This window comes from Drosophila takahashii, chromosome 2L, assembly GCF_030179915.1.
Source record: "Drosophila takahashii strain IR98-3 E-12201 chromosome 2L, DtakHiC1v2, whole genome shotgun sequence".
In the NCBI taxonomy this organism is placed as follows: Eukaryota; Metazoa; Arthropoda; class Insecta; order Diptera; family Drosophilidae; genus Drosophila; species Drosophila takahashii.
The window spans coordinates 7212688-7227912 of NC_091678.1; the positions used below are offsets into that span (position 1 = coordinate 7212688).

General features: G+C 37.4%; 2 protein-coding genes across 8 annotated transcripts; both read left to right on the forward strand.

Moving 5' to 3' along the window:
* Window positions 1-535: 535 nt before the first annotated feature.
* Window positions 536-13036, forward strand: qtc (quick-to-court). 7 transcript variants are annotated; one of them, XM_044395083.2, is made up of 8 exons: window positions 536-713; window positions 3033-3526; window positions 8056-8414; window positions 9149-10067; window positions 10714-10812; window positions 11507-11599; window positions 12377-12579; window positions 12635-13036. In XM_044395083.2, exons 2-8 carry the CDS (start codon window positions 3035-3037, stop codon window positions 12714-12716), a joined length of 2247 nt encoding a protein of 748 aa, XP_044251018.1. In that variant the 5' UTR covers window positions 536-713; window positions 3033-3034; the 3' UTR covers window positions 12717-13036. The 7 variants fall into 7 exon arrangements, with proteins under 7 accessions (XP_044251018.1, XP_070067869.1, XP_070067888.1 ...); XM_070211787.1 differs by lacking the exons at window positions 536-713; window positions 3033-3526 and adding an exon at window positions 5134-5330; XM_070211780.1 differs by lacking the exons at window positions 536-713; window positions 3033-3526 and adding an exon at window positions 6942-7024.
* A 470-nt stretch (window positions 13037-13506) lies between these two features.
* Window positions 13507-14685, forward strand: RpL37A (ribosomal protein L37A). The gene is made up of 3 exons (XM_017140419.3): window positions 13507-13567; window positions 13641-13769; window positions 14394-14685. The coding sequence occupies exons 1-3, from the start codon at window positions 13565-13567 to the stop codon at window positions 14538-14540; spliced, it is 279 nt and encodes a 92-aa protein (XP_016995908.1). The 5' UTR covers window positions 13507-13564; the 3' UTR covers window positions 14541-14685.
* Window positions 14686-15225: the final 540 nt, after the last annotated feature.

A 15225-nucleotide genomic window follows, 5' to 3' on the forward strand; every position in this document is an offset into this window, starting at 1 on the left:
TGCATTCCATTGGTTAATTTTTTGTACAACTTTAAGTACAATTGCGGTTGCAAGTTGAGTGAGCTGAGGAAAACTAAGACTTTCCGCAAGACCGAACACCGCAAAATTTATAATGCACCATCCGCCCGCAAAATGCCATGGGAAATGAGGTCTTCGCCAGCAAAAGCGAAACAATTTGGGCAAGTACACAATGCATATAGCCGCCTTTGTTTTTATTGTGCCAATTAATTGCACCGAAAACCTTTTGCCTTTTGCGGTCGCTTTTATATTTGCCTTTCACCTGGAGATTCAGATTGAGATGGAGCTTCCCAGCCCCGAAAATTCGTTTAAAATGCCATCAAAAAGGTGGAAAGACGACATACACCGGCTACAAAATCCAAAAATCCCGACGATTGCAACACTCGGACTACGACTACTCCATTTTCCGTCTCGCTTTGTTAATTGAACAATAGTTTTTCCATCTGCCAACAGACTTTTCCATTCGCCGCTCGGCTTTTCAGCTTTTCAGTTTTTCAGCCTCAGTTGCATTTTGTCGCTCGCCTTCAGCACGCGCACCACAATTGTTGTTAAACTTAAAGTTAAATATTGTTGGATTTTTCGCGCTCGGTTGAACGTTTTGCCGCTCGGTGTTCTGTTAAAGATTTCTGCAATTATTTGCATACAAATTGCTAGTAAATAGTGCACTTAATTGCCGACAGCGTAGCTAACTTCAGGTATTTTTAATAATTTTGTTAATATTTCTAGCTGAAAGGTGGCGAATTTCAGCTGAGAGCGACATATTTGTGTCGATTTGTGATTTTGTTGTTGGCTTTGGAACTCTTATCACGAAAACACGGCCACAAAATTGTTCTTGTTGATAAGTGAGAGAGGGGAATTTAGAGAGCTTTTTTACAGGGGGAGTGTTTTAGAGGTACACAAGAAAAATTAATATTGTGGAAATTTAATGTTAAAAAATCTATACAAATTTTTATCTTGATTTTTAGATTTTAGTTCTTAAATTTTAATTTTTCCCTATAAGTTAACACTTTTTTTCTTATAATTTAAAGGCTAGTGAACTCTTCAAATGATTTTGCACTGTGTAGTACTCAAGAACGTTACATTTAATTACTTAAACAGCTGCCTGGTATTTACTTAGGCACCGAAAACAAAAGAAACGTGCTCCATTTCGCCATTGATTAAATATTTTCACATCTGACTTGAGTATCTTAAGCGCTATCCATTGACCTTGTCAACGTTTAAATCAATCCCGTTCGAAAGAAATGCCGTGAATGCACTCAATCTGGTTACAAAAAACGTGGCAAAAAAATGTAAAGACGGTATTACAGTGAAGTGAAACAAAACGAGGAGAAAAACACGTTTGTTCAGCTGTGAAATTGACCTTTTATGGCCTATCTCAACCCAAAACCAAAACCTCCCAAAACTGAACAATTTTGTTGAAGCTGTTTGAGTTTAAAAGAAATGAGCGGAAATACTTTACAATGATAGTTGCTCTAATTGCTACCAAAAATGGGGAAGGGGATTTTAAAGCAGAGAAGAGAAGAGAAGATAATAAGGGCCAGATGAGTAAAACAATTATTTTGGTTTCAGTCATTTGTTATTCTTTGTTATTATGGGGAAAATGTTTTGGAGCTCTTTCCAGAGATTTACGAAAATTACAAGAAATTAAAAAATAAAAGGGGCTTTAAGCTTACAACTAAAACAGATTAACGAACATTGAACTAAACATTTAAAAAAATAAATAAATTAAAAGATAAATACATTTTATATTGTTTTTGTTGACAAATAAAAATATACTTACTATGCAATTTTACATGTTACATGTTACTTTTTACTAATTTATTTACTTGTTTTCACACTTAATACTAAAATGAAATTAGAAATCTTTTAAGCTGTTTAATATTTTAATAGACTTCAAGTTTAGCAACTTAATTCCAATCGATTTGACCAACCCAACCTTATCAAAGATTTCGCGTCTGATATCACATTAAATTGCTGATATCGCCGAAAAAAAATTAAAAAGAAATTGCTTATAGCCTTTTCAAAGTGTCATATAAATTTTCGCAGGTGCTTGTAGCTCTTCTAACCCGAAGACCTTTAAGATCGTGTTGGTTTTTCTTTTTGAAACGAGAACAGCCAGATCCATTGACACCGCAGAAGAAACCGAACCGCAAGCGAAAAAGATCTCAAAAACAAATTTCGTAATTATCTGCAGGGAAAAAAAAAATAAAAAAAACTGAGAGTTGCATGTCTGGGAAACTGCTTTAATTTCACTTTTCATTTTGGATTTGCCCAGCAAATCAGTGCAACTATTGGCGAGCGGGATGGAGTATACAATATGGGTACGATCATAATTATTAATTGCGGACTGAAGAAAGTTTTAATTACCCCGAGGAGCGTTTAAGATAATGAAGTCGTTTATCTGAGGCATTCAATTATAAAATTGCTTACATTTTGAAAGTGCAACCAATGATTAGAAATTGATTTGAGCTCAATTTGCATTCAGCTCATTTTCTTAGGCATAACTTAGCATTTCACTTTCTGAATGGGTACACTGAGAAAACATACAATTATTATCTAATTAAAGAAAACTATAATGGTCTCGATTTAAGGAAGTATTTTACTGTAACTGAACAAGTTATTAAGTATTAAATGCTTATTAGTTTATGTTATAAGATTTGTATTAAGATTTTATAGGGATAAACTAAATTATATTCTTATAATTAAGTATATTTGTATAAGAAAATAAATTATTATATTGTTGATAGTTTTTTACTTTTGTAGTGATGTTCTAATTTATTTTCTTTTATTGTATACACACAAAAATGCACATGAACATTTTTTTTTATCGCATATCGTTTTAACAAAAACCTCTTTTCAAGCATATCGAATTTACGGGGCCGCATATCAATTTAAAATTAATCGATCTATGTTTCGTATCGATTTTTTTTGGGTGTACCTACTTTTTAATTATTTTTCAGGAAATTACTTGAGAAAAAACCTTTCTAACCTTGCTATAATTGTTCTCTGTGCAGAGATGATGACGTCGCTGCAACTGGAGACGTCATTGCCGTTGGAGAAGGACAACGGGCCCGTGGAGGATACGGAAACCACCACCCACACGGCATCCACAACTCCCACACGCATTCCACATCCTTCGGTGGCCCATTTCCGGCGTTCCGCCTCTCTGCGCCTGCGCGGGAACCCCTCATCGGAGCTGGGTTTACGACCTGAACACTGGCCAGCCGGCGGAGGCGGATTCAGTTCGCGCGCCAAGCTCACGGCGATCCCATCCGGCCAGAAATCGCGTTCGCAACCGGTCCATTTGAGGCGTAATCGCAGCTGGAGCAATTTAGGCCACAAAACGGAGCAGGAACCGGAAGTGGAGGTTTCGAAGGCGGCGGATTCGGAATCCTCTGTAAGCCATGCCCTATGCAACGCCACTCAAATTCTTTCCCTGGCTGAAGACGAGTTGGAAGGTCCGAAAGTGACGAACAGCAATATGGCCAACGGAAAACCGCGAAATCTGGTAAGCTAAGTCGTATATCGTATTTCGTATTGATTTTCACTTGCCGCTGCTGACCTATGTAACTTTTAGTCGAAGAACCGCCCTCGCTATTGGGGGTGGTAAAAGGTTACAGGTTAAGGGATGGGTGGGGTGTTAGCACGCACTCGTAGTCGGAAGTACAGGGAATATTACGAAACTATCTGGGGAGCGCTAAAGGCATTTTCCGGGAATTTAGGAGCGGTCTTCTTACACTCCCACTTCAAAATATGTACATTTGCTTACCTCATAAGCTTATTCTATACTGTTATAGAAGAATGTCTACACACAAAAAAAAATCTTGGTAAAATCAACTGTAATAATTGTCAAACAGGCCCCAACCAGCAAAATTGTCAATTCTACTAAGTAAATAGTCATTTCACAACAACAAAATACACACAATTAGCAAAGACACAAACCCAAAGCAAAAACAAAATACTCGTAACTATTTTAATAGTTACGTAACTATCTTTGTTGGTCAATTTTACCAAGCAAATTTTTTTGTGTGTATATAAACTTAGGTGTATTCATTTTTTTTTGGCTAAATGATAGTCAAAATTATTTCAAGAATAAATTTAGAATTTGACTGCTATGAAAAAAAACAAGTACAAACTTTGTAGTAGATTAATTTCCGAGTTGTTTATTAAGGAAAGGAGTGTCTGTACTCTATAAATCTAATCTCTATTCCATTTGCTTTGTCACTTTTTGTTATTTTTCGGATAGTTGTATGATATTGAATTTAAATATGGATAATGGAAACAAAATATATCGGAAATAAGTATTATCATACACAAAATTTGGGATTTAAAAGATAATGAATTAGTTATATGGTCTTAGATCTTATGGGTTAAGAAATATTCTAGAATTTGCTGATATCATTTCCTCAATATCTAGGAATAAAAAATACTCATAAAATATTATCATGTTTCATAATATCTATCACTTCTTCAGGTTTCGCCAAGTTCATAAAAGTATTGTTTTGTGATTATGGATTTAAGTTTCCTGGAAAGTTATAATTGATTTAGCTGGGTAATGCCATTTTGTCACTTGCACTTTTCGAGCTGTCGTGATGACACGCAGCTTACAGGTTGTACTCTTCCCACCGACAGCGATCATTAAACCAGATATACTATATACATAAGTCTGTACGGTAGGGAACAAAAAATAAACCCAAAGCTGAGTTTGCATAATACTGGGGTGAAAGAGAGAGAAAGAGAAAAAAGAAAGGTGAAGACAAACACAGCTTACCTTACACACGCTTCACCTTCTCAACCTCAAGACCCCCCAAATCTCCCCCCTCCCTTGCTTTTTACCAGCTGTTTCGTTTCCACTTCCGCTTGTTCCGTTTTGCCAAATTGTACCTAGGAAACAGCTGATTTTCGGTTTGTTTGGGTTTTCTTGTGATTTGCGGGGGTTGAGAGAGAACAGGAAATGCAAGTGCGCAGCTTTTGAGACCCCCTCCCCCTGCTCCACTCTCCCGCCTCTGTTTTTAACCACCTTTTTTTTGTATCTTCTTCGTCTTTTTCGCTCTCTTCGCTTCTTGGCCAAGTGATTTGCCTTTCAGTTGATTTTTTATACTCACCGCGTTCAGAAGATTCGCGGTTCGGCTCTCTGATATTGTTAAAAAAAAATTTAAAAACCTTCTGGCTTAAACAATTCAAGCGTGCATTTTGCCCTTAATTCTCGGTTTTTTCCTTCGCCTTTTTAATATATCCCAGTACCTACACTAAGTACGGTGCGAGCAATTTTAATTGAAGACAACACAACTTGGAGCCATGGCTCATAAATGGTAATTACGCGCCTTGGACTCCACCATACACCTATGGGTATATTTAAAGCCATCATTAAAAGTGGAAGTTCGTTGGCCCTTTTGCATTATTTATTCATAATTGTTATTGATTTTCGACGCTCTACGTTCTAATTATGACGGAAATGTTCCAGTGAAAAGTGTGGTTTTTTTGGGGGTAGTAAGGAAGTGGCACGTGTGAATGCGTAATTTGTGTGCATAGAGAAAAGCAAAGTGAGGAGAATGCATTTTATATACAAGTTACAAAATAATTGAGTAAATTTACAAAAAAAAGTTTATTCTCAAGCTTTCTTTTTAAAAACCTTTGTAAGCTTTTGTAAACAAGTTTGTACAACATTTTTTTATTTATTTTGAGCTTATGAAAAAACACCAATTAGGGATGATTTATACGATTTTTTAGGTACAGACGAGTTTATATAAATTCAAAGAGAGTTTATATCACACTTTTTGAGGTAAAAGAATTTTGATTGTAAATTCTTGAGGTTTTTTAAAAGACCATATTAGTATTGTTAGAGAAATAAATTATTTTTTATTATCTAAAATTAATTTACAAAGAAATAAACTTTTTTTAAAAATTATTTCACTAATTTGTTAAAGTAATTTAAATTACAATCATTGGATATTCATTTTTACATCACTAAATTACAGAAAAAATCTATAATCCTTTACCATCCATCCCCTTTAATTTCCCTCCCTTTTTCGACCCTGAAAAGTAGGCAAAATTACTGTAGTCCTTTTTATATTTTAGCCAAAAACTTGGCCAAAACAAACATTCCCACAATGGCGAAAAGCGATTGCCAACACGTGACCAGAAGAGCAGAACTTGGCCAAGAGCCAAGTGGGCTGAATTGGCCATTACGTGAGTTTGGTCCGATGTTCTCACCTGCATTGTGTCTGCCGCCCATCTCCTCCATTCGGAATCAAAGTCATTGATTTTCTTAGTCAGCAGCTTAATTGATGGCACCTGAGCGCCGTATAAGCCAGGTTAAAATGCTTGAAACGTGACTCTTTGATGGCTTTAAGACGATGGCTTAAGTGCGTAATGTAAACGGGAGGTTATTATTATGTGGCAAAGGGGGTTTGGCCCGGTTAACAAGCTCTCTTACTATTATTATTATTTATATTCCCTTTCCCAGACTGGTTTTTTAACCATTGCTTAGCCGTGCGTAAACAGTTTCTTTTTGGCCTGGCCATTCCAGAAATGCCGTGAAGTATTCCCCAGAACTTGGGCAATTAAATAGAGCAAGAAACTCATTACTGATTATGAAATAAACGTGAATACATGTGGCATACAAAGAGTAGAGAGAGAATGCAAGAGGCAGTTAAACAGATTTGTCCAGATACCATGGGCCATTCAATCAACCAACTGATGAGTTGGTCAGTGTGGCAGAAAAAAAAGGGGCTTTACAAATGGGCCAGTGGTTCCTAAATCACTTCACATCGGGGACAACAAAAGAATCAATGCAGTGCCAGTCAATGAACTTTTTTCTTTCGTGGCATTTCCATTGAAAGGGTTAGTTTAAATACTTAATTTAATAGGATAATTACTTACGGGAATTTTTATAAAATCTAAAATCAGAATCAGTATTTATTTGCATTTCCTATCATTTGATTTATTATTTTTTTTGGCTATTTCAATTTGTATTAGGCATACATTGTATACTAGTGGCACCATGGCAAGTGTACTTTTAAGATTTTTAAGTCCATATACCAAGTGTTGCAAATTTTGTAGTGACGATTCGATAAAAAAGGATGCATTTTCTTCACAAACAGCTGAGTACATTTATCTATTTTTAATAGATTTATTAATTGCTAGGTCTTGCTAACCAAATAACTAGGTGCTTAATTATTTCCTAGCCCTAAGCTACCTAACCATGGGAAAATGCTTAGTGAAATCGATATGCGTATAAATAACAAAAATTTACCATGCGCATATCGAGTTGATCCCGTTGTGTTTTGTGTGTAATTCTAGCTTAATGGTTCGAGCTCTTGCATCGATTCTTAAAATTTTTAGCAGCAGTTTTGTATTTATAGATTATTAGTTTTTTGCAGAAAAAGTTTATAAATGATTTCGCTCTAGTTTTTAAGCTTCTTTGTTTACTTTCCACCAAGTTAATTTACAAAAATTATGCATAGAAAATGCTGAGAAATTTAATGATTTAATCGACGCAGCCACGATTTAAGTTAGTCGGCTAACTAGCTAAATGCAAAATACTAAATGCCCCCTTTGAAGCCCAGACTAATGAGCGGTTAATTGACCACAAAAATGCTGCTGCTAAAGGGAGGGGATCTTGAGATTTAGAGAGAAATAGAGAAAGATCGCCGCAATGAAAGTAAGCAAAGCGAATGCGAATACAAACCGAAAAATGTTTTGTTAAATGTATGGCAACAAATTGCTTTTAGGGGCGTTGCAAATGCGAATTGGTTTACCCTGCATTTTACGCGGCTATGTCTTGTTATTTTTTTTCTCCATTTTTTTTTTGCGAATATCTCACAAATAATCCATGCACGACTGAGCAGCGACCACGCAACAAAATTAGAAAATAGCTAAAGAGTGAAACAAGAGTGTAAAAAAAATAAGAAAAAAGATTAAGCGATCGAGGGGCAGCCACCACAACGGCGATAGATAGTTTAGTTACTAATCGCAGTCTCCGGCCTTTCATCCTCCATCTCTCCAATCGCCAATCTCTAATCTTCAATCTTGCAGTCTCTCAAGTTGAACGGCGGCAGTGACATCAGCAGCAGCAGCAGTGGCACCTCCTGCATGAAGGAGTCCTCGCCCAGGACACCCCAAACGCCGGCAACTGGAGGAAAAGCACCAGGATTAGGATCTGCAGAAGAGACATCACCACCATCCCACACCTGCATTCGCCAGGGAAACTGCGTCAAGGCCGCCAAGGGGAAGCTATCCACCCTTCACGAGTCCAAGATTTCACCAAGAACGCCCCCAGTCACTCCGGATTCACCTAGTACCTATCTGGACGATGATCTAGACTCCATGTACTCCTTTGCCACCACCACCTCGGGTCGCTCCACCATGTCCTGCGAGCATCCCTATGTGGCCAGGTAATATTTGCTTTGATTAGAAGCCTGGGGTTTTAATTAAATTCTGTTTACTAAGACTTTTCCCCTAATTACAAGTATTGGGGTGGTTTTTTTTAATTAAATTTTAGAACAACCATTTCCTCAATTAGTATTACATTATAGGGTTTTTTTTCTTTCTTAACTATACCTATCAAATACTCATTTAACTCTTATTATCTTATCTTTCACTTTTTTTTTAACCACACAAATCAGTGAACTTGGCAATCGTTTAGCTATGTTGACCACACATTTTAGGCAGTCAACTAAAAATATTTCTAAATACTTTAAGATTATGTTTTATAGTTCTGATTAATGATATACAATTAATACTATAAATATCTCTACAATGTTTGTCTGAACATATTTTATTTAAAGAGAGATTTTATTCTATACAGCTCTTATTTTATTATTTTTCATTAAAAATCGATTTTAAAGTTTTTTTTCCATTTTTTTAAAATTAAATTTCACAAGTTCTGATATAATAAAATTATTTTTTTTTTATCTATGAATATTTTTATTTAGTTTAAGATTTAATAGTGGAATTTAAATAATTTTTCTTAAGAAAAAATAATAGATAACCCTTTGGTCTAGGTTTCTGAATAAAATCATGTTTTAATAGAAAATTAAATTAAAACAAATTTTGTCAGGTTTTATTATAATGTTTTTAATAACATTTTTAAAAATGTTTATTAAATATATTTTGTATCCCCCTACAGAAACGGCACCACTTTCAGTGGCCGCAAGATGAAGTACGTGGTGCACTGCTCCAACTACGCGGGTCAGGTGGGATCGGACTATCTCACGCCGACGCAGCGGGCACAGCGGCAGATCCGGCGGCTCAAGGAACTGCTGTGCATTGCCCGGCAGGATCTCGAGCAGAAGGATACGGAGATACTGCGCCTCACCCGCGAGGTTGTGGAGCTGCGACTGTTCAAGGCATCGCTCAGTTCGCCCGAGGAGCGATCCGCTTCGTCGGATGCGGTGACTGTACGGGAGGCGGAGCTGAAGACCTCGCAGGATGTGTCGCCCATCGTGGACATGGTGGACGAGGGCAATGCCAAGGGCAGTCCAAGGCATCTCAGCCGGCAGCATGTGAATCACTCGCAACTGCAGGCCATGCAGATGTCGGCGGAGATGCAGAGCTCCTACGCGGACTCCGGTCACTTTGAGGACCTCACCATGTCCTCCGTGCACTCGAAGGACTCGCAGACGCAGAGCGAGGCTTGCGGAAGCTCCACTCCGGATGGCGAACAGGAGGCGTTGGCTTGTGGAGGCGCCGGTGGCGATGTGGCCAGCAATCTGGAGAACTACGAGCTGCAGCGGCAGGAACTGATACGCATGTACGAGCATCGCATCGAGGAGCTCATCCGGAGTCAGGATAACGCCACCAGCGATCTTAAGCGGTCGCATAATGACAAGGTGGAGGCACTGCTCCAGAAGCTGGCCGAGTGCAACACCCGCTACTCGGACATGGTGCCCGACTACGAGCAGGCCAAGCAGCGCATCCGGGAGCTGGAGAGGCAGCTGGAGGATCTGCAGCGCAAGCTGGTCGAGCACGAGGAGAAGCAGAACAAGATGTACCTGCACATGTACCAGCAGGGCCAGGAGGCGGAACGCATTTCTAGAGCGGATCAGGTGGGATTATGGATTTGTTTAGATTTATTTAATAATTTGGAAAGCTTTAAATTTAAAATTTTACCAAATATTACCCTCAGTGATTTCAAGAAGATTCTCTCCATTTCAAAAATAAGCCAAAATCGATTCTATCTTGAAATTGACACTAATTTTATCTTGAGAAACCTAATAGAGACTACTTTCATCTCTACTTTACGATCGCTTTAACTCCAAACACAAACTTGAAAGCCTTTTTATCTTGATTTCAAGAACATTTTTTTTCTTTAAGCCAAGATCTATTCAATATTAAAATCAAAGCTACTTTCATTTTGAAAAACCAAATCAAGACCACTTTCATCTCTATATTTTTACAGCTTTATCTCGAAAAGCTAACTTAAGAGCATTTTTATCTTGATTTCAAGAACATTTTTTCTCAATAAGCCAAGATCAATTCAATCTTAAAATCGAATCAACTTTTCATCTCAAAAACCAAATCAAGACCCCTTTTATCTCTATTTTTCAAACTTTAAAGCATTATCTTGATTTCAAGAAGATTTTTTCCCAAATAAGTGACAAGGGCAATTCTCAACTTGATAACATTTAATCTTGGCCTTTTGAATTAATGTAGTAAAACTTAAACTTCATGATTCCTACTTACCTTTTCCAGGCCCTGGACTTAGCACAGCGTCAGCCGGAGAGCAAGGTGTCCATTAATGAGCTGCTCCACCAGCTGCAGAGCACGCAGGACGAATTGGAGAACATACGCGTAAGATTCTTCAATATATTCCTCATCCTATTTTCGGTTTTGTTTTGTGTGTTGCATTTTGTTGCATCGTGAGGCATCTCAGCATATCTCGACACCATCACAAGAACAACAAGAACACAACGCGACAAGAACAAGAACAAGAAGAACACGCATTCGCTTCATCTATATAGCATATATATTTTGCTTGTGGGCGTGGCACTTCAATTGGGCTGACTTTGCCATGCTGGAAAAGCGGCACTTAATTGAAATGCCCGCTAAACGAAACAAGCAAAACATTTTTCTGTTTTACTCCGTTTCTAGCTGTTAAGATCATTTTGCATATAATTATTTTCTAGCAAAGATTACAACACATTTAAACTTACATTAAATGCAACATCGTTTACTTTCAACTCGTTTGATTTGTTTCATTTCCATTACGTTGCGAGTTCGATTAGCCCATAAGTACAGTCACGTAGTGCGAAGTGTGGCGAGTGCAAGCAAGTGCATGCAAGTAACCAAGTACAGTTCATGTTTCGATTCCGAACCCTTCCAATTGCATGCTGGACTTAAAGTTTAACTCTCTTTCTCTGTATTTATCCTTGGTTTAATTCTGTATTCTTACTTTTACTTTAATTTACCAAAAAAAAGCAACAACTCTTTCTAAATTTTAAATATTTCTGTCGTAAAACAACCAAAAAACCAACTATTTTTGTAGGCATCTGAGTGCAGAATGAGAGAGTGCGGCAGTAATAATGCTCTCCTTACTGCAAAAGAGGCGATTTCTTTGTGGGTACTTGGCGCGCGTAAGGTTTGTAATATCCCTAAAAAAATCCTCCCAAAACTAACTAACTCTTGAGTTTTTATGGCCAAATTTTCTGAAAAGAAGACGAAAAAGTATTTTTAGTTGCATTTTATGATTTGATCACGCACATTGGCTATATCGAACATTGGGTCTTACCATCCAGAAATCCCTCAGCTCACCTCTCACCCCCCAGACTAACCAGCATTTTCATCCGCATTCAGGGTAAGGTTATTGGGTTCCAAACTACGAAACTATAACTTCGATTAATAATTTCCATTTCGAAACATATCGTATTTATTCTGTTTTGTAAGTACTTGTTGTTTTCCGAACCAAAGTGTTTTGTAGAGGTAACAACTAGAGGTATGTTCAACATCATCCACACATGACACTCACATCCGGCTAGATGAGTTCCCATTTCGGGAGTACCAGATAAACACACTTAAAGCTAATCTCTATCTAAGATCCATTTAGCATGTGGTTCATCTCAAAGTTAACTTCCAATTAAAGCCCAACGAAAAAAACCATATAACCGTTCCCAAAAAACAATTCAGTGTTACATACATAACATTATAACCTAAATGTTCATATGGCATAGCACTCTACCAACGATTAAAGCGAACCTTTTGTAAATACATTTGATTTCAACGACTAACCACACTTTCAACTGCGAGTTTCAATATTCTCAAATTCTGACTAATCTTCTCTACTTCTTCTTGCACTTTTTCTCTCTCTCCACCCGAAAAACTAACCCGATTAAAATGTACAAAAATGTAAAAAATCTAGACCATTTACCGTCGCCTGCTGGAGGCCCAGAAGAATCGCACCCATGTGGATCCCGAGGTTACGCTGCAATTCCTGAAGAGCGCTATCTTCTACTTCCTGACGGACAAGGAGAACTCGCAGGGCCATCTGCAGGCCATCGAGAGCATCCTGGAGTTCACGGACGCCGAGAAGCAGAAGATCAGCGCCGCCAACCGAACGCCAAAGTGAGGTCCCCGCTATCATCGTTAACCACTGCGTATACTTATTATTAACACTTAGATTGAAAGCAAAAGTCAGCAGAACGATGTCGAAAATTTTGGTTCGCGCAAAATTGCATTGTTCTCAATATTGGTCGTTATGATTAGCTGGCGATTTTAATTGCAATTTTATTTAGGTCTCGGAATAATTTTGTTAAATTATGATGGCGCCGATGTTTTCTTTCTTTGGCAACGAAGTGTATAAATTTTCCTATAAGTTAATTTTGAATTACGTATTTAATCGGTCTAAGGCTTAAGGCATACTAGTACGTCCTTTATAATATTACGAAAATCTTAAGAGAAATATAATTTTACAAAGTCTACGTAGTTTTTGTAGAACTAGATAATCAAGTGAGAATAACACCAGCAAGTTTTGGTCGTTTCTGTGGAGTTTTAATGGCAAATAAATAAAAAGGAAAAATAACTTGTTTATATTGTCTATTTTGGGTGGTGGGTTTATTTTTGAAAAACGATAAATCAATTAAAAATGTAACATCAATAACAATTCTTGAATATTTTTTAAATATACTTTAAAAAATAACTGTAAACATAGTTAAATTAGTTTTCATGACGAATATAGCACAATCGTCCGATTCTCTGAATAATACTATATTAACATTAAATGTGAGGCTTAAAAAGTTATCTCTTTTAAAATATATTAAAAAATGAAATCGAGATTTATAAAATCGAACCGAAATCTCGATAAATTTGTGTTCGAGTAATGGCTAAAATGGTAGCCAAGTTCTCCACCTTACCGCGTTTGCTTTTTGTGGTATTATTGCACTACACGGTCACACTTTCTCTCTTTTCGATTTTTCGTTTCCGGCGGGTAGGTGTACAAAATTTTTGCTCCACGTTTTTGCCTTTAAATTTATCTTTAATTCTTTTCCACGTGCACAGATCACTGCTGGCGAATCGTTCCTGTGTTTAACACACCAAAAACAACAGCAAAATGGTAGGAGGGGCCTTGAAATCCGCCCAGAATTGACCCCAAACTAACCACATTTGTAACCCTCTATTATTGACAGGCCAAGCGCACCAAGAAGGTTGGAATCGTTGGTAAATATGGTACCCGTTATGGTGCCTCCCTGCGTAAGATGGTCAAGAAGATGGAAATCACCCAGCACAGCAAGTACACTTGCTCGTTCTGCGGAAAGGTGAGTTGCTGCGGTCTCTACAGACGTGGATGTGGTTTAGGGTGGACCAAAAAAGCAATCCCAAAGCGAAAAAAATGAGGAACATTATTAATGGACAATTCTTAAATAGCGCCAAAATTAATGTATGATATCAAACTGAAATTAATAGAATTTATGGCCAAAATATATCAGCAATTATGAAACTAGATAATATGAAATATAAGAAATATATCAGCAATTATGAAACTAGATAATATAAAAAATTATAAAACTAGATAATATATCTAAAATGCTTTAAAAAGATTAATACAAAAACATGTGTAATCAAAGAATTAATTACTAAAGAGGCAATAAGATTTCAATGTTTTTTCTATCCATAAATCTAATAATTCAACCGGAATACAGATTTTTGTTTTTTAAATTTTCCTCAAACGAATTTAATTTTGTATTAATTTGTTCATCTTAAATTAAATTACTTACACTATATTTCGATCATTGGCATTATTGTTCCCAATTTTCCCTTGACTATTTCCTTTAACAAAATCTTATTGGGCATCCAAACCGAACCACTCTAATGTACACCTATCTATCTAATATAGAGATCTGTTTTAAATAAGCTTACTAACTAATTTATCCCATCCACAGGACTCCATGAAGCGCGCCGTCGTGGGCATCTGGTCCTGCAAGCGCTGCAAGAGGACCGTCGCCGGTGGCGCCTGGGTGTACTCCACCACTGCCGCCGCCTCCGTGCGTTCCGCCGTCCGTCGTCTGCGTGAAACCAAGGAACAGTAAACATTAACGGATCGTCAATGGAAACATCTAATCCAATGCTCCGCTATGCTAGTTCCCGTAGTTTTAATCTGACAACGCGATTTTCCTGTGGTTTGCGCCGTGCCGGTCATGTGAAAATAAAAAATGGTTTTTACTTTTATCAGTATGCGAAAGTGAAGTTTATTTACGTGGAGAAGCATGTGTAGTGGCGGTCTCTTTGGATTAATTAAATCCATTGCAAACGCCGGTTATTCTTGTTCTAAACGATGCAGCTGCTGCGCTGTAATATTCGGTTCCCATAGAGAACTTAGCAAAAAGCCAAACGATTTCAATGTCCTCTGCGTAAAAGACATAAAGTACCAATTTCTCGTTCTCTTGTCAAATTTGAAGTAGAGTTTAATCTTTGAAAACGTGTGGGAAATCAGGGATTAAAGATTCCATGCGGACGAGAAATCGACCCTAAGAGTAGCTGTTTTGGAATCTCTTCCCGTCGTCTTGTTGACTCATAGATAAAGAATCTTTTGCTGTAGATTTGTGAAACCCAAAACCATCAAATGTATATTCCGATGTGTAAAACGACAGGAGTATCAAGAATTGCGGCCTGCAAGTTCGTCGCAGATTGCAATTTTTTCCAATTCCATTTCCGAAAGAGGAATTTCGTCAGCATTCCCATATTTCCTCTTGAAAAATTGTTGACAGCAATTCA